Genomic DNA, 19,747 nt, shown 5'->3' on the forward strand with positions numbered 1-19,747 from the left:
AGGGAGTTGTAGTTCAGTCGGCTTGCCTCCTTCTACTCCCGAAACCGCGCTAGGTGGGAGGAGACTCAAGGAACCCGGGGAGGAGCCGGGACGCAGCACGTGCCTGAGCTTTCCGGCCGCGCTTACGCTCCTCGCGAGTTTTCCTCTTCCACAGAAAGCGAACCAGGGGGGAAGGGCTCGGCGCGAGGGAAGCCGAAGAATTGCTTGTCACATGACTGATCCAGAGTGCGTTTGGGAATTGTAGTCCACGCGGCGCAGTCAGACATGAGTGCGGCCCCTGGGCGGAGGATGGTGACTCGCTGCATGAGCCGCCGTTGTGGGCGGCCGCTGCTCCCGGAGGGGGAGCGTGCTCCATCCCCCGGCGAAGAGCCAGCCGCAGGTAGCGCCGCGGCGCCCTGCCTCCGTCCGGCTCTCACCCTTACTCTGGGAGATGCGGGGTCTGAGTTCGAATGGTGGCGGCGCCACTTGTAGTGACTCTGGCTTTCACTTTCCCCTCTGCAACGTGAGGGAGACGCCCTCCGGGCTCCTGCCCGCTCCTGCCCCGCTAGCTGCCCGACCCGGGGATAGTCTCTTAATAAATGCTTGAGGGCCGCACTCTGGGAGTGACCCGAGCCCATCTCGGGGCCTGGGCTGAGCGGGGGCGGGGAGGGACTTCGAAGCGCGGACTACAAGGGGAGGAAGGGGCAGGAGGAGACCCCCGGACTCGGGGCAGGACCGGGGCGGGCGGGCTTCGGAAGTGGCTGGATGTTATTTATTTGTTCCTTTATCCAAAAAAACTTGTTTATTCACTGGAGGGGGCGGGGCTGTAGCAAGCCCGGGAGTCACTTCCCTTTGGAAGCTTCTCCGCACTGCTTGGGAGGGAGCTGAGGAGGGACTCGGGAAGGGCTAGCTGCGGGGCGGGGCCGCTAGCGAGGGAGGGGCTTTCTTAACTAGATGTCTGCTCCTGCCCATTCTAGAAATCTCTAGGGAGCCAGGTTTCCCCCCCACACACACTATAGAAAGAACAGGAAGGGCTGAAGGAAGAAAGAATTTGGAATTGAATTTTTTTTTAATTAAGATGTTAACAATGTTTTTAAAGCGGAGAGAACAAGTGTGTCTAGAACTAGACATTGGACTCTTTGCAGGGAAGAGGGAAAGGCCCAAATCCCCAAGAAGACGCCGGAAGGTGAAGCTCCAGGTGGCGTATGAGTCTTTGGATAGAGCCAATGAAACGGGTGCTAATGATGCTTCTTCCAAGAAACCCCAGTGGGAACCCCCAAACTGGAGCCTCCAACTGGACAACGTCCGGGAAATGAGGAAGTCCAAGGACGCGCCTGTCGATCACATGGGAGCTGAGCGCTGTTATGACCAAAATGCTCCTCCAGAGGTAGAGTCCCAGAAGTTGTTTGGCCCGATACCCTCCCGCTGGTCAGCGTTCTCTTCAGGGCGGGAGGCTCCTTTCTGTCCACTTCCAGGACAGCCCTAGCTGTAAAACCAGATTTCCCTTCTATTCAATACGAATTTTATTTTGTCAAACTCCCTGTAAGGTTCACCTAGAATCAGTCACTCACGTGAAGCTGACACGTCTTTTGGCCAGTCTTTTGGACCAATAAGAAATTGGTCCAATTTTTGCACCAATAAGATGTTCTCAGTCCCTGCTATCATTAAGGGTTAGCAAAATAAATCCCTTTCTATTTTAGATCCCTGTATGATGATTACTTTTGGTACCTAGGAGGAAATCGTGGCTTTCATCTCTGATTTTGTAGAGCATCCATTACACGACTGCCACTTAGCCCTAGTTCCAGGATGCTCTATTGATCTAAGGGGCGTGCTGGAGGTAATCACCTCTTTCTTTTTGACTTCCTCCCTTTTCTGGTTTCCGTCCAACAGGTGATGAGATACCAAGTGCTACTGTCACTGATGCTGTCCAGCCAGACTAAAGACCAGATCACAGCAGCTGCCATGGGGCGGCTTAGGGAAAGAGGCCTGACTTTGGACAGCATCTTGCAAATGGATGACACTACCCTGGGTCAGCTCATCTACCCAGTTGGCTTTTGGAGGGTGAGTCCAGGCTCAGGGAAATTTTTCCCAAAGCTGTGGAATCTCCAGGGCTGAGAGGACCAAGGTATGATTATCAAGTTTAGCCAGCTTTGGAAAAGGCACTTTCTTTTCTAAAAAGACTTCGATAATAATAATAGCTAATATTTATATAGCATTTATTATGTGCCAAGTATTGGGCTAAGCACTTTACAATGATTCTTTCATTTGATCCTCACAACAATCCTGGGAAATAGGTGGTGTTATTTATTATCCCCCTTTGACAGATGAGGAAACTGAGGCAAACAGTTAAGTCTGTGGTCCTCAAACTTTTTAAATAGAGGGCCAGTTCACTGTCCCTCAGACTGTTGGAGTGCCTCACACTCTGTCTCCGTCCCTCAGTCCAGTGCCGGAAGTGTGTGTTGCTAACATGAGTTTAGGTCCAGTGTCACTTCCAGTCTATTTTTGCCATAGGTGGGCCGCATAAACGTCCTCAGCAGCCTGTATGAGGACCCCTGAGTTAAGTGATAAATTAAATGAGATTAAGTGATTTGCCCAAAATCATACAGCTTGTTACTGTCTGAGATTGGATTTGAACTCAGGTCTCCTGGACTCTAGGCCCATGGCTCATTCTATCCAATGTACCAGCAAGCTCCTTAACTAGGAGCTTACTATGTTTTTCTGCAAAGATACAATCTATTCTGTCCCTGACCACTGGAGATTTACATACTGATTTAGAGAAATAAGTATCTAAGTGTATCTATGATAAAAAGAAAAGTAATGGATACATTCTAAATGAAGAACTAATACGCTAAGTGTATGTCAAGGGTCACTGCAACTTCATGTGAAGGGGAGGTCCATCAATCAGTAATTCATTACTGAGTTCTACTGGTGAAGGAGACTAGTCCCTGAAAACTAGGAATTCAAACTATTGGGAGCAAAGGACTTGTGCCAAAAGAAAATGAACAATATGAGACAGTAGATAAGAGCTGAATGTCAGAGGTAAGAGAAAAGGGAACAAGTTGTTCATTTCCCAGGAGGGCAAATAAGGTAAATCTTCGTGAAAAAGCACTGATCAGGGTAAGGAGGTGAGTTAAGAGTGGGGAAGAACATCTGATTTGATCTGGATCTTGAAAATTGACAAAAATGGAGGTGGTAGGTTCCAACCTCATCATTTAACTGAAATTGCTCTCTCCAAAGTTATCCTTGATTTCTTAATTTTCCAATTAAAATATGACTGAGGTAAAGGTAGACTACAAAGGACAAACCAAGAAGGTGCTAGAATTAATGGAAAATCAATCCATTTCTTTCTTGACTTCTCTGTCATAGACTTCTGGTTTTTCATCTTCCACACCTCAGTTTCCTTCACTGAATCCTCATTTGTATTATTCCCAATAGCTGTGATTGTCCCCTAGGACTTTGTCCTGCATCTTCTTTTTCAATATATTCTTTGATGACCTCATCAGCTCCAATGGGTTCAGTTCTCTCTGTGTAAAGGATTTCCATCATATCATACCAATCTTGCATTCCAGGTATGGCATGGATCATCAACTACCTAGTGAACATTTTGAACTGAATGCCTTGTGGGCCTCACAAACTCAGCATTTCCCATTATCTTCCCTCCCAAACATTATCTCTTTCAAACTACCCTATTACTATCAAGTTATTGCCATCCTCCAAAGCATCCAGACTGGCAACCTTGGTATCGTCTTTAATGCCTCACCTCACACTTACCCCACATACTTTGGCTTTTCTGCCCTCATGATGTATTCCCTTGTTATCATTCCCAAAAGTTCAGGCCTTTGTCATCTCCTGCCTAAATGTTTCCACTGGTCTTCTGATGTCTTCCACAGAGATAAAAAAATCAAAATTCCTGAAGTGTAGATCCAACCTTGTTCCTCCTCTCTTTCATCACAACTATTTAGCAAATTACACAGATTACTTCATAGCTCCAAGATTACAGAAAGTCCTGTTTAGCATTTAAAGTTCTATGCAACCTGACACTTTCCTACCACATACTGTTCCTTTCACATGACATTCCATCACACATCTCCATGCCTTTGTACTCACTTGTGCCTAGAACATACTTCCTCTTCACCTGTGAGTCTTAGCATTCTTGGCTTCCTTTGAGACTCAGTAGAAAGGCTACCTTCTACAGGCATGCTTTTCCAGGGCTTCCAGCTGCTCTAGGACTTCCCTTCTATGGTTACCCTCTAGCTACTTTGTACATATGTTTTTTTGGAGATATGTTTTTTACTTTTCCTCCCTCACCAGAGTATAAATTCCTTGAGGACAGGGTCTGGTTTTGGTTTTCTTTGTATCCCCAAAACTTAGCATAGTGCCTGACATGTGGGGAAACACTTCATAAATGTTTACCAGTTAATTTCTTGAGAAAAATGAGCAAAAGCACGAAGGTAGACAAAAAAGTAAATTAGTGTCAAATTGTGAAAAATTTGATTATTAAGCCTAGAAGTTTGAATTTTTATCTTCTAATCACTGGGGAAGAAAGGGAGAGATGTTGTTTTTAAGAAGGAAAGTGACATGGTCAGAGCTTTGTGTTTGGTTGATAAGTAGGATTTACAGGATGGATTGGAATAAAGTTGGGTAACAGGAGACAAGGAGACCCAGTAAGAGACTTCTATGATAGTTGAAGCAGGAAATAATGACTTAGGAATAGAAAAGAAAAGGCACTTTTTTTTTTCTTTTTCTTTCTTTCTTTCTTTCTTTCTTTCTTTTTTTTTTTTTTTGGTTCTTCATTTTATTTTATATTTTTTATAGTCTATTATGATGTTTTTTCAATAGTACTTTCTTTTTCCAAATACCCATAAAGATAATTTGCAACATTCATTTTTGTAAAACTTTATGTCCTAAATTTTTTTTCCTTTCTCCCTTACCATCCTCTCCCCAAAACATCAAGCAATCTGATATGTTAAATATGTGCAATTCTTTTAAGCATTTCCATATTTGCCAAGAGACTTCTCAGTGAAAGAATTGACAAGACTTGATGTCTGTTTGAAATGAATGAATAAATAAGAAGGACTTCAAGCCAAGATGGCTGCCTGAAAAGAGACAGTCAGCTCAGCTACTTGAAACCTACTCCAGGAAGGGGGGGGGGGGGGGGGAAACTTCTCATCAAACCAAATAATAATAACTTCAAAGAAAAGCAATGAATTCATCCACCATGAAATTATACAAAAATGCAGCTAGAAGTCCACAAGCAATAAATAAGAAAGGGGATGGGGCATATCAGAAAAAACTGTTTCTGCACTTAGGCAAACCAGGTGGCCACTTCCCAGTATGACCAGAGACACATATAGTCCACTAAGCTCTCAGTCCAGAAGGCTCCCCTAAGAATCTCAATGTGGTCAGAAACCCACAGCAGAAACCTTCCAAGATCAAGACCACAACAGCATGTAGACAAAGATAACAAAGGCCCCTGCCCTTACAATGTCCTGAAGCATAGAATGACTTTCAGATCCATTGCTCTCCAATGTGGTGATCAGAGCAAGCCCCAGGTGATAAAAGATGAGAGCAAGAAGGCAGATCACCTCACCCAAAAGTGCCTCAGTGGGGAAAGCCTAGTCCTTGTACAGTACCTTTCCTCAAGAATTAAGGATAGAAAGATGAGGAAGCAAAAGAAAATACAGGCCATTATAGTGAATTATAATGGATCAGAGATGTCCAAAAATCCACCCTAGAAGGAAAATGATGGTATTGTTCAATCAGACTTTTCATGACCCCATTTGCCAAGAAAACTTGGCAAAGATACTAGATTGGTTTGCCAATTGGCTTCTCCAACTCACTTGACAGAAGAGGAAACTGAGGCAAACAGGATTAAAGGACCTGCCCAGGGTCATACAACTAGTTAAGAGACCAGATTTGAACTTAACTCCAGGTCCAGCTCTCTATTCACTTCACCATCTCACTGCCTCCCCTCCCCCGAAGGACAAAGTAATTCCATAACAACTACAAAAGAAAAAATGGAATTTCCCAAAAGTATTTACATGCATAGCTACATGCATGCATATGTATTATATTTTTATATATAAATATGTATATAACATGCTTTGGGGAAACTCCTTATATACATACACATACATTATATATATATATATATATATATATATATATATATATATACACATATACACACATACATACACATAGATGGATGGATAGAATAAATGAAGCAAGAAATAAAAAGTGAAATAAATTGCTCTATAAGAAAGAATTAGGAGAATAAATAGTTTTGAACAAAAAGAAAGAGAAGGAAGTATGCATGTATTAAGTGCTAACTATGCGCCATGGGTTGTTAATAAAAATAGGAAAATTAAGAGTCCATAGGAGGAGACACCATAAATAGGAGAGTTCAAAAGCAGGGCCATTCAAAGGGTTTGTTGGTCTTGAAGGTGCAGCAGCAAGACCCAGGAATCCTTAGGATACATAGACAGTTAAGGTGGCAGACACCCAAAGATGTTTGGGGGCCTAAAGGGCATAGGATGGGAGGAAGAGGCAAAAGGAAAGATGAATGAAATGTTTCAACATGGATAACTGGGAGAATTGAGATATATCTTACAGAAATAAATCAGGATAAAGGGCATGTTTTCAAGGGGAAGAAATGAATTTAATTTTAGACATCTTGAGTTTGAGGTGCCATGGTGATATTCAGGCTAAGCTCTTCCCATAGGCAGTTAGAAATGTGAGGCTGAAGGTTGGGGAGTGGTTGGTGATAGATGCATAGGACTGGGATTCTATTATTTCTCGATTACCTTTTCCATTCTTTTTGCTTTCCCTACTTTCAAATTGCCTTTCTTCACCATCTGTGCCTCTAGGCCCTTCCCTTCCTGCCTTTCACTGATTTGTAGGACATTCTGGCCCTCCCCAATTTCCCCTGTTTACCCCATGGAATTTGTCACACACACCCTCTATCCAAGTGAAACAAGTAGATGGTATTCTCAGCAGTTCTCACCACCCCTCTCCTCAGTCCTAAATCACTGGTACTATCTTTGACTGTCCACCCCTGGTGCCTAAGAGCCTTGCTCTTGGAAATGCAGAAGCTAAATATACCCAATCTTTTCTGCCTGTTCCTGGAGGAGGTACCCTGCAGGGTGGAGTCCATTTCCCCGGCAACATTGAGCGTGGGCTCTATTTTGTCAAATGTGTTTTTAAATAGTCCTCTGTGTTGAGTGCCTTGGAGGGTATATTTCCTACAAGGTCTCTGAGCTATGTGTCTACAGATTGTGAGACTGCAGTAAACAGGCTGCTTAGGAGCTGGTCTGCAGAGGAACCAAGTGTGATTAGGCATTGAGAAAATGCTGCTTTATGTCCTCAATTCCCAAATTCAGGAAGTTTTGGAATGAAGGGATCCCTGAAAAGCTCACAGTCTTCCCTCCAGAGTTTTTCCCAGGGCCTCCACGATGAGGGGAAGGGGAAGGAAGGGCCTTATTTTGAAGCATCAGGCCTGTGAGTGGCCTCTTGGTGGATCGTCAGCCTTTCCAAAGGCCAGACTTTGTGTGAGCTGGGAGACCTCAGCAAGTCGACCCTCCTCCCCGCCCCCAGATCTCCCTCTCATTACTTTCTAGGGAAGTTCATGTTCTAACTTGCTAGGACAAGATCACATTGTTCATGAGGATGAGCTAAAGGTGTCATGGGTCCTCAGCCAGAAGCAGTTATTATGTCAGCCTGAGGGAAGACCCTGTCCCAGGCTTCCATGTACTCCTTGTGCCTATTCAATTTGGCCCTGGCTTCTCTCTGACTTTGTGCTCCAAACATCCTGGATTGAAACACACACCCATCCAAGCAACAGATCTCCTGTTCCCTCCTCACCCTCAAGGTCCCTGGCTCTGAGCTTTCAATACACATGACATCCTTCCCATGAAAGCAAAAAGATATAAACACCAGGAATTTCTTAGAGACCAGATTGATGCCTTACAAACCTGCTGCCACATATCTGGCCATGAATATAGGAACTCCCTTGCAGCAAGGGATGTCAACTGACAAGGTTACATTTCTAGGCAAGGAATTCCCCATGAGGGAGAACTCCTTGAAGAGTCTAGCCATGCAGGTTCCAACAGGGAATAGAGGCCTCCCCCTTTGTCCTTATCCTCTCCCTCCAATCTTTTGGTCCTTCTGGGGTTTTTTGGATAATCTAATACTGACAGATTGTGTAGTATCATGGAAAGAACCCTGTACTTGGAGCCCAAAGAGCTAGCTTCCAGTGCTAACTGATACTTATCTTTAACAATCTTGTGATCCTCTCTGAGCCTTACTTTCCTTGGCTATAAAATGAGGGGACTACCTTTCTCATACAGTCAGCTGTGAGGAAAGGGAACCCCCTTCCAAAAAAAAAAAAAAAAAAGCATAGAACTATAAGCTTTTGTTATTACTGATAATTTCTGAATTTGTTTTTCTCCTTTGATTTGTCCATAATCTGCTTTTCACTGTGTATCCCTGGGATTCTAGCACCATGCACCCTCAGACTGAAGGAATCATGGTCCTAGAAGGGGATCCAAATAAGATGAGAGGGTCTGGCAGAACCTTGATCAAAGCCAGACTTCTCACCCATGAAGCATTTGCCTCATCCGATCGTCCAGAAAGGATTGAGTTTGTCTAAATTGTTTCCTAGTCACCCTTCCTAAATCTGGGTGATACATGAATGGAATGGAATATTACTGTCATATAAATAGGAAGAATAGAAAATGCTCTAAAACATTAATAACTAGGGAAATACAGATTAAAACTATCTCATGCCCATCAGATTGACTAAGAGGATAGAAAAGGAAAATGAAAAATGATGTAGGAAAGTAGGGACTCTAAATGTTATTGGAGTTGTGAACTGATCCATGTGTTCTGGAAAATAATCTGGGCCTATGCCCAAAGAGTAATGAAACTATGCATACCCTTTGACCCAGAAATATCACTATTAGCTCTGTATCCCAAATGGATCAAAGGAGAGGTTTCTGCTGATCCAGATCAGGGCATTTTGCCACAGAGACACCACCTTTGTTCCAAGCTTTGGCCTGTACTGAGTACCTCTCTATTCTGTCATTAAAATGGGTTTAAGATCCCAGAGCAGGGCCTGTTGTTGTCAGACAGCAGAGAGCTGATCTTGTCTTGGATGTTTCAGAGCAAAGTGCGGTACATAAAGCAGACAAGCAAGATCCTGAAGCAACAATATGGCGGCGACATCCCCGCTACTGTGGAAGAGCTGGTGGCGCTTCCTGGTGTTGGACCCAAGATGGCACACTTGGCCATGGCCATTGCCTGGGGCAAGGTGTCAGGCATCGGTAAGTGGGACATTTCACTCACTGCTGGGTAGATATAGTTCCACCTCTTATGAGATAGAACAGATGTTATATTTCCTGTTGTCTAGGGGGGGAAAATCAATATTGAAAGGAAGAAAGGGACTTACTATAGCTAAGTATAGCTAGTATTTATATTTTAATAGCTAGCATTTATATAGTCCTTTGAGGTTTGTAAAGTACCTTATGAATCTTCAAAACAACCCTGAAAAGTAGATATGTTGTTATTCCCATTTTATACATGAGGAAACTGAGACTGGCATTGGATAAGTCTTGCCCAGGATCACACAAATTCAGTTTGTGTCTAAGCCTAGATTTGAACTCCAGTCTGTCTGACTCCCAAATCTAGTGTTCTGTCCACTGAAACACTAGATTTCTGCAGAAATCCTGTCCCAGAATTTCCTGTTTCCTGTCCCAGAGTTCCATATCTCACCGTTGCTGTTGTTATTTAAGGTACTGATATACCAAGCACTAGTTTCGAAATCAGGACACATGGTTTCAAATCCCAGCTTGGATTTTAACAATGATTGTCACTTCCTTTAATGAGTTTCCCATTTTTCCTCTATAAATGAGGAGCTTAGACCAAATGATCTCCAAGTTCTCTTCTGAATCCAAGATTCTGACTTTGGGTACACCCCAGCTTCTTCACCCAGCCATGAGAACAGACAAGGCACAAGATCCTGGGAAGTTATTCATTCCAAAAAAATCATTCCTTCCAGGAAACCAGAGGCCAATTGTGAAGAGAGGATACACAATTACACAGGAAAAGCCTCTCGTTTTAAGAGATGAGATAACTAAGATCAGGGAAATTAGAGGAACTTGCCTCTAGAGGTTGGTAATAGGACTGAGATTCCAATCCAAATCCTGGACTCAAACATCATTGAGCCTGTGTCTCATGAAGCCAGGATGGTGGCAACAGGAAGGGTGATTGGCAGTGCAGTACTAGTATATCAGTAGTACAGGCACTGAGATTTGTAGGAACTGAGAAGAAGGAGGGACCAATATAGCCTGCAGGGGTTATAAAGGGAAAACTTCACAGAAGAGGAAGAATTTTATCAGGAATCTTAAGGTCAGGAAAATGTGGATAAGCAGAGAGAATCTGGAAACTATCATTCAGCATACTATATATCTTGGAAGTGAGAAGGAGAGTACTACATGCAGAGAACAAGTGAAAAGATGGGCTTTGCTAGAAGAGATATATATTGTGGAGCAAAAGTAGACAGGTGTCCCAAAAAATTTAGTACTCTTCTAAGGGTAGCTTTTAGCATCCCCTGTGGTTGGAGAAAAAGAGATGAGAATGAGAAGGAGTCATTGAGGTTTCTGAGCAATGGGAGTAGCATAGGTGTCTGTAAGAAAATTACTCTTAACAGTGAGAAAGATTGGAGTAGAACGGCCTCTTCCTATCTTTACTGTGTCTCTGAGGACCTAAGACTTGGGAAAAAAAATCTGAATTCGGCTTCAAACTCAAAAGAAACCTGAATCCCCATACCTCTGTAATATTTTAGCCATTTCCCCTACTTATTTTCACCCATAGGTAGCATGAGTCTGCCTGGAATGTCTAGTAGCTTGAATTGAGATGAGTAGTTCATTATTGGTGATACTTTATTAGTCTGTAGTATTTGGTACTTTTAAAAATGTTGTGGAATCTCTGATTTCAGCTTTTCCTCAGCCCTGAGAGAGGCAGATTTGACATTGTTGTCCTCATTTTATAGATGGAAAGAGTGAAGCTCAGAGAAGTTCAATAGCTCAAGTCAAGTAACACTAACAACTCACATCTTAACTCCCGATTTGAGATATACAGAGGACTTTCCTCATCACAACTATGAAATCACAAAAAAATATATATCATTTTAATAATTTTTACAGATGAGAATACCAAGGCCAAGAGTTTAAATGATCTGCCCAAAGTCACATAACCAATAATATGATCCAAGACTCCTATATCTTCAGAAGCAGACCCATTAGACTAGGAATTCTTTTTTTTTTTTTTTTTTTTTTTTTTTTTTAATAATAATAGCTTTTTATTTTTCCAAATACATGCAAAGATAGTTTTCAGCATTAACCTTTGCAAAACCTTGTGTTCCAGATTTTTTTCCCCTCCCTCTTCCTCTTCCCTCTCCCCTAGATAGCAAGGGTTAAACATGTGCAATTTTCCTAAATATATTTCCATATTCTAGATCAGGAATTCTTAATCTAAGAGTCCATGAACCTGAATGAGAAAAAAAATAGATCTTTATTTTAATATTTAATTGGTTTCCTTTATAATTCTGTGTTTTATGTATTTAAAAATATATTTCTAAAAAGTGGTCTAGTGAGAGGGTATGGCTAAAATGTCACAGAGGAATGGGGATTCAGGTTTCTCAGGTTTGAAGCAGAGACATAGTAAAGATAGACAGGGAAAGGCCCTCCCAATCCAATCTTTCCCACTGCCAAAGCAGACTGAGACACAAAAAGGGTTAAGAAGCCCTGCTCTGAACCCAGCAGGGATTCTTTTGTATTTGTTTTTAAATGAACAACCTACAAAACAGCCTCGTTACAAATGTTCTGAATAAAGAACTCAAGCCTTTGGTTGTAGGACCATTACAAGGTTCTGGGCACCAATTTTGAGGAGGGTGAGAATGAGGATTTGAATTCAACCAGACTTCCTGTCTCATAAAGAATGAGCCACTTTCTTTTATCTCCAATCTTAGTTTGGAATTCTCTGTCCCCCATATGTCCTCTAACAAGTGGGGTCTTTAGATCCTACAAAAGAACTGATGGTTTTGAGTTTAAGCTATCTTCTGTGTTGTTTGCCTGAGAAACCATTTCAATGAAGTAAGAGAAATAGGTAGGGTCTGGGATTAGTCAGTTCTTTCTCTCCTGGCCAGTGTTTCCGGTAGGATGATGCTCCATACCACAACTTGGGCTTTTCAGCAGGCCCTCAAGGCTTCTCTCTGACACTATCCTCAGGTCCTCTCTGCCAGGGGTCTGTCTCACTAAGAATTGGCTGCTTGAAAAAGGGTATGGAATTAATAGACGGATGGGAGCTTTGTTAATGAGATTTTGAAAGGGCCATTTAGAGACAGAGGTAACACAGGAAATGAGTGTTTAAATGTCATTCTCCTAGTTTTGTTCAAGGACTTGGTGATTCAGTTGCCACAGGCTGGTACTGGCTGGCACTGAAATATTGGGGGGCTATGTCTTTCCAAGCCCCAGGTGACAGCTGTGAAGCTCTCAAACAAGATCAGATCATCTTCCCAGTGGTTTCCCAGAGCAAAAAAAGCAAGATAATTGATCCCCAAGCTAGTGTATGAATTCTCCAGACTGAGACTACATCATTAGACCCTGGAGGAATAGGAATGAGATTGAATGCATTTGAAAACTGAGTTTAACAGACAAGTTTATCTAGATGCCTACATCTCCACCACCCCCACCCCCTGCGTCACTTCCCCAAACATACATAGGGCCACAAATGTGGGCATCCTGACCCTTCTGAGCCCATCTTTCAGTGTGAAATTCATCCACTCTGCCTTGGAGGGGCAAGAGCTGGCTGTCACCTCACATCTTCCAAGGATGATAGGCCTGATCAGTTCCTTAGGTGATAGAAGGGGTTCATTTGCCAGCACTTTGGGAAAGCCAGGATTTGAGGTATGTTCCAGCCTCTCAATCTAGCAAGCATGGGAAATCTTGTTCACAGCGTGAGGGGACAGTTTCAACTCCTTGGTTTGCCTAGGTCATTTGACAAGCACATTTCCTGGTTATAGTGCCCATCGGGTTCCAGAGAAATTTATTAGAGGATGGCTCTCCTGAATCAGAGCCAGTCATGGGAGGGGGGTGTGTTACATCTCATTTTGTTTTCAGAGACTCTAGACTTTCATTGCCTATATTTTTCCCTTTGTAGCATCCACATACTCAATTCTCAAACTGTCCCCGGCCAGCCTCTTTTCCACACTGAAGCTAGTTCAGCTGTCTATAGCAATTCTTTCCTGAGCTAACTAATAGCGTCTTATAGTACTTTAGTGTTTGTAAAGCACCATACAAATATTATCTAGTTTTATCTTCACAACAATCCTGGGAAGCAAATGCTATTATCATCATCCCAATTTTACAGATGAAGAAACTGAGGCACCCTGCTAAGGAGTTTCTGAGGCTGGATTTGAACTCATTTCTTCCTTACCTCAGGCCCTGTGCTCTTTAGTTGGCAGTATGGTATAAGGCATTAGGAAGAGCCATGGATTTGAGGAACCGGGTTCAAGTTCCAGTTTTTCCCCTTAATTCCCCATGTGACTCCTGTGAAATCACTTCTCCCTGGGCCTCAGAAGGCTGGACAGAATGAACTCTTAGACGACTTCCAGTCCTAAGTCCTGGGAAGCCTTCTGGTTCTTAGCTGGGTAAGGACCACGGGCTTCATTAGGGGCTGGCTCTTTGGGCAAGGCCGGTCCAGCAGGGGGCGCCCGGTCCCGTGGCTTTGCCTTAGCCTCCCCTCCCCAGCCCCAGCCTCAGAGCTATCCGAGGGTCTTCCCTTGCCAGGGAGAGTATAGATTCCCTAAAAACAACTCCTAGAAAGGAGAAACAAAGGAAATCAGTTCAGCCAACACGCAGAAAACAGCCATGGAAGCAATGCCAGAGCCCCAGAAGAACCCAAACCTGGTCCCTGCCTGCGAGCTTCAGCAAGGGGGGAAGAGCAGCTATGTAAATAACTATGACCTTAGACTGACTATGGCAAATTCATAGGAGGGGCCCAAGCGGGTGGCAGGGCCCCCCCTGGGGGGGACATGGAGGGAAGGGAGATTGTGGGGAGACCAACCCACAGGGAGCAGGAAAGTGGGAGTCAGAGGCAGCCTGCAAAGCTGAAGGGGCTTTGGGGCTAACCTGCTCTGCTGGTTACATTATGTCTCACTGGCCATGCCTTCCTTTTTCAGACCTCAGCTTATCTGTGAAATGAGGGTCTTGGACTAAGTATTTCCAACCTTTAAATAGTGTCAACAGACGTAGTCAGATTTAGCTATTCAATAGGAAGCGTGATATGCAGTTAGGCCTGGTAAGGTCCATTGGATCCAGATGGTGGCAGGCAAGCCTTGAATGCCAAGATCAAAGTTTTCCATCTTGTCTGGTCAGCAGTGGGCCAGCACTGAAGGTGTTTGAACTTGGGTTGGAACTGGATCAGAACTGTGCATTAGGAAGATTGCTTTGGCAGCTGGGTAAAGAATAAATTGAGGGAGGAGCAATGACTGCTGTGAAATTTGATGTCAAAGAACCCAAGTAAGAGGCCTCCCTCTGTCTGACACCTGCTGCCTGTGTGCTTCAGGCAATTCAGTCACTTAATCTCTCGGGAAGAGTTTGCACAGAATGACCTGTAATGGCTTTTTCTGCTCTAAATCTGTGATCCTATGACTAGGTCACCCCGTGAGGTAGTAAGGATGAGGTTTTAGAGGAGAAACCTGGATGTGATTAACAAGATTCCCACAAGAAAGATGGGAAATGAAAAAAAGTTATGGGAGCTGAGATCTGAAGCACCTTGGAAAAGAGAAATTGAGGGTTCACAGCATTATTTTAATTATTTTAAAGATACCTTCACTTTCTTATACCAAGTCTGATCTAATTAAACCAGCAAAGTGGCCACTATACTAGTCTGGTAAGGGGAAGAGACCTGGATCTGAGTCCCTGTTCCTATATTTCCATGACCATGGGCAGATCTCTTCTCAACCTGTTTCCTGCTCTGTAAAATGGACATAAGAATACTGTACTTAAAATGCTATGTAAATAATTTCTTATATGGTTCTTTTTTACATATGTTCTCTCATTTGAGCCTCACAACAACCCTGTGAGGTAGATGCTATTATCCCCATTTTACTGATGGAGAGACTGAGTTCTAGAGATTAAATGACTTTACCAGGATGACACACTTAATATATAACACCGGACTATAGGTTGAGCACTCTGTCCGTTCTATTTTATTGTGATTTAGAAGAGATTGAAGGAGAAGGGAAAGGATGCTGCACTCTAGAGCTCAAAGGAAGCCATCTATTTCAGTCTTAGGTAGAGGAAAATGATGGGACTTGACCAAGGTCCCACAGTAAACCAGTGGGAGAGCCAGGGCTAGACCTGAAGTCCTCCAACAGATGCAAAACTCTGTTCCATATTGAGGCCAAAGGTTTCAGGCTTCTAGATCTCGAAGTAGACGAAGTCTTCAAGACTTAGCACCACCCTCATTTCACTGTCCTCCCAGCCCCTTCAGTTTTCAGATGAGGAAACCTAGTGCCAGGGATGTTGTGATTTGTCCAAGGGCACAGAGGTAGTGTCAAATGGGATTTGAACCCGGTACCAGGCTGCCTCCACAGCATGGTATAGTAGGAAATACCCAGGACTGCCATAGTAGGCACCCCACAATTATTTGTTGTCACAGATTGAAAGAAGCTGAGAGGGGAGAGCTTGTACCTATCCTGTTGTTCAGATAGCAAGTCTGGTTTTAACCATTTAGGTTAAAAATAGGCAGAGCTACATTTTGGGGTTGAACAGAGGCAGGAGAAGATTGGGGTGGGAGGGAAGGGAAGCAGTTTTGTCTTTGGCAAGCTCTGCAGACTGGCTTATCACAAAGAAGAAGGAATGTCCCAGATTTCAACACATGGCCCTGCCCAGGGTGCAATTCAGGTTACAGCACTGTCTGGAGCTAAGCTGTGTTGGGAAAACAGATGAGTTGAGGCCAGAGGGGCTCCGTGGGAGTGCTGCCTAGAGTGAGAGGATAGGGAAAAGGATGAACTGAAGAGCTCTAGACTGAATAAGCTTAAGCAGAGTGGGCAGGAAGAAGGGAAGGTTTGTCCTCTAGGTGTGAATGCGCTTCTGCCTTCTTCAAGCCCATGGGACGGGGGAGCCGGGTCACTTTCCCTCTGCTTCCCAGCAGTTTGTCCAGAACAAATCCCTGCTGCTGAGGAGGGACACCTACCCGTGTAGGGGCTGCAGCAGCTCAGTGAGGAAGGAGTTAAAGTTCTATCTTGGCCCAGGTAGAAACTGAGCCCTGCTTGGCTCTCCTTGTGACCTTCTTGCTTAGTGACAGCTCTGTTGGCAAAGCCAAACCTCGGTCGGGGAGATGATCTCATTCCCTGCTGCAGGGATAGCTGCTGCTTCCCTGATCAGGAGGGTGGGTAGACAGGCACTGAGGGTTCTTGGAAGCCTGGAAACTGACTGCAAGGCCAGATCAGCTCCCTTCCTCCCTCCCCATCACCCAAGAGAGGCACAAAGTGATGAGTTGTTCTTCGGCAGCAACAGGACCAGATACCCTGAGCATTGGTTTGGAATTCCTTGGATTGGAATACCCATCTGAGCAGCGTGGGGACTTTGGAAGCCTCCGCTCAGACTGAGAGCTGCTGCTGACACAGCTTTTTGCTCCAGATGGACCCCAGAGCCATCCACATATTGTTTCTTCATGGAAAAAAGTAAACTGCCCAGAGAGTGGGGGAGGAAAGGGTAAGAAAGCTGATTCTAGCAGCCTGACAGTCCTGCACAGGAAGTGAAGAGGAGTTCTGTATCCAGAAGGGATCCCTGGGGTCACCTCCCCTGAACTGCTCATCCTGGCCTGGCTCTTCCTAGCTTACTGTCTACAGCTTTCTCAGCCGGTGAGGTAGTAAGGAAGAGGTTTTAGAGGAGAAACCTGGATGTGATTAACAAGATTCCCACAAGAAAGATGGGAAATGAGAAAAAGTTATGGGAGCTGAGATCTGAAGCACCTTGGAAAAGAGAAATTGAGGGTTCACAGCATTATTTCAAGGAGGATCATCATTTGCCATAAGTGATACTCAGGTCTTCCTCATTCTCTGAGGCTTGGTGTGAACATATCAAGAATTAAGGCATATTGTGGGGAGAGAGGGTGGCTTGGAAGTAGAGGCTGAAATACATCAGCCTTAGAGAGAGACTTGGAATCTGCTGGAGCACAATATTGATTCAACAGAGACTCTGGGCTGTGTGCTGTGGTTTGCTCCCAGCTTTCTGGGGGTAAATAATTCATATTGGTTTAGCAATTCAGCAACACTGAACATTGCAGGCAAAGTAAATAGCTCTGAGCCGGATCCATTCAATTAAAAGTCCCTAAGCAGTGACTATTGGGACTTCATTTCATTAGGCTACTCTGGGTGGCTGCCCTTGAGTGCAGTGGGAACTGGATGGGACAGTAGGGGCAATTATCCCTGCTAGGTTGGCCAAGCTCTCCAGAGGGATAATATTCTGACCTCATGTTTCTTCGTGATCTCCCCTTCATTTCAAACATCTCTATCTGTTGATAGAAAAAGACAAGGCATGTTCCACCTAGAAAAGTCTTGATTCAGATGGATTTTTATCTCAGTGTTTCCTCTGTCTCCAACCCTATCACCCCAGAGACTCTTAAGAGAAATCTCAGATATATGAACCAGATCCTAGTTAAGCTTTTGAATGAAGATATGAATCAGTATGACCCTTTGGAAAAATCCTAGGCCCTGGAGTCGGAAGACCTAAATTGTATTCTCAGTTATGCAACTAGGAGAAAGCCTGTTCCTTCCCTCTCCCCCTGCTCCTCTGCAAAGGTGGGGGGAGGAGGAGAGAGGGGAGACAGCCCATGGATATAGAACATTGTGTATCACATCAGATCTTTTTCAATGCATTGATTGGTTTTACTGAACTTTTTTTTTTTTCTTTCATTTTTTACATTCTTTGACATGAGTGAGGGTTCTCTGGAAAGGGGCAAGGAGAGACATGTAGGGAAATGGAGGTGATACAAAAGCAAAAGATAACACTAAAAATCTTTTTAAAAAAAAAATATCACTGCCATTGACTTACTGTGTAAATTTCAGCAAGTCACCCCACTTTGCTGGGCTTAGTCTCCCCATCTATAAAATCCCTGCCTAGCTTTTCTCACAGGATTGTCCTGAGAATCAGGTAAGATAATGGATGCATAAGTGCTTTTTACTGTAAAGAGTCCTCAGTGTTTAAAGTGAAGGACTTTCAGCATTACTAAGATGATAATGGACACTCCACAATCTTCCCTTGTGGCTCTGTATCTCTGGTGAGGGGAATCTAGCCCTGGAAATGTTCTGGGCCTAGTACAGAGAGAAATCTCTCCATGAGCTTAGTTAACCCCACTCTGTGTCTGTCCCCTATAGCAGTGGACACACATGTACATAGGATCGCCAACAGATTGAAGTGGACCAAGAAGGAGACCAAGTACCCTGAGGAAACCAGAGCTGCCCTGGAGGACTGGCTGCCGAGGTTTGTAGAGACTGGAGCTGGCCTAGACGCCCCTTGGAGAAGCCAGACCAATTCTGAGTTCTCCAGTTGAGTGCTGCGGCACTGTAGCACTCAACCTTCAAACTCAGTGATGGATATGAGTATACTTCAAAGACCTTGGTCTCCCCTGCCCCCATTGGACAGAGTAGGACTAGCCTGAAGGAGGCCAGACTGGACCATCTGCTGGGGAAGGATGTATGGGTGGGGGGGAACAGGCAGGGCTCTCTCTAATCTCAAACTCAGCTGGCCCACATGCTGCTCACAGAATCTGTTACTCTCTTCCCTTCTAGGCAGCTATGGAAGGAGATTAACTGGCTGCTGGTGGGCTTTGGCCAGCAGACCTGCCTGCCAGTAAGCCCTCGTTGTGGTGACTGCCTCAACCGAGGTTTATGCCCAGCAGCCCAGAATCCTTAAGAAGACTGCAACTTTAGTGTGGGGGTACAGGGGTTTGCATGGGTAGGTAGCCGGTGTTGGAATCGCCACCAAGTGCCAATAACTTGTACCCACATTGGGACTGTTTAATAAAGTTTGTTCTTTTGTGATTGGAAATATGGTTTACTTCATTCCACGAGGGGGCCAGGAACTGGGGCTGAGCCAGGGAGAGAGATCAGCTGGAAGCTGCTGGCTGAGAACAGAGGCGATCTCAGAAACCCTCAGCTGGAATGGAGGCCAAGTTTTGGTTTTAGGGGCATTAGCATCTCATTCACTCCCTCTGTACCCCAGTGAGGATATGTGAGTTGGTGATTTCTGGGAAGGGTCTTTGATGATTTCTATGTTCACAGAGCAAGTGAGAAAGTTGGGAAATAGGGCTAAGGCTAGCTTCTGGGAAGGCTATTTGGACAGATCCCCATGGGACCCCCAGCAGCATGGTCTAAGGGGCCGGAAGCAAACCTCATGTTATGTTTCCCTCCAGCTGCCTGGACCAAACCCCACCCTGACCAGCTGAAATGCTTTCTCCCAGCTTCCAAGAGCCATTACCTCCCCACCCCCAGAAGTTAAAACAGATACTGCTAAAACTGGGCAGGACCTTAATTGTCTAGTGCAATCCTTTTATTTTACAGATGAGCAAATTGAATCCCTGAGAAGTAAATTTTTCCAAGGTCCAAGAGGTCCTAAGTAGCAGATCCTGGTTTTGGACCCAGATCTTCCGACTCCCAAATACTTTCTACCATATCATAAGGTCAAAGGGTTCCTGGGAG

General features: G+C 44.3%; 1 protein-coding gene across 1 annotated transcript; it reads left to right on the forward strand.

Moving 5' to 3' along the window:
* The first annotated feature begins 9 nt into the window (after positions 1-9).
* NTHL1 (nth like DNA glycosylase 1) lies at positions 10-19,097 on the forward strand. The gene is made up of 6 exons (XM_074279543.1): positions 10-379; positions 1,125-1,366; positions 1,870-2,040; positions 9,143-9,302; positions 18,425-18,530; positions 18,839-19,097. The coding sequence occupies exons 1-6, from the start codon at positions 265-267 to the stop codon at positions 18,960-18,962; spliced, it is 918 nt and encodes a 305-aa protein (XP_074135644.1). The 5' UTR covers positions 10-264; the 3' UTR covers positions 18,963-19,097.
* Positions 19,098-19,747: the final 650 nt, after the last annotated feature.

Source organism: Sminthopsis crassicaudata, chromosome 1, assembly GCF_048593235.1.
Source record: "Sminthopsis crassicaudata isolate SCR6 chromosome 1, ASM4859323v1, whole genome shotgun sequence".
Classification (NCBI taxonomy): domain Eukaryota; kingdom Metazoa; phylum Chordata; class Mammalia; order Dasyuromorphia; family Dasyuridae; genus Sminthopsis; species Sminthopsis crassicaudata.

What these genes read in the sequence shown, in the direction of transcription:
- NTHL1 (XM_074279543.1), top strand. Translation starts at nt 265, where the DNA reads ATGAGTGCGGCCCCTGGGCGGAGGATGGTGACTCGCTGCATGAGCCGC. An exon ending in ACCCAGTTGGCTTTTGGAGG is followed by an intron (nt 2,041 to 9,142) that starts GTGAGTCCAGGC and finishes TGGATGTTTCAG; the next exon opens with AGCAAAGTGCGGTACATAAA. An exon ending in CTGGAGGACTGGCTGCCGAG is followed by an intron (nt 18,531 to 18,838) that starts GTTTGTAGAGAC and finishes CTTCCCTTCTAG; the next exon opens with GCAGCTATGGAAGGAGATTA.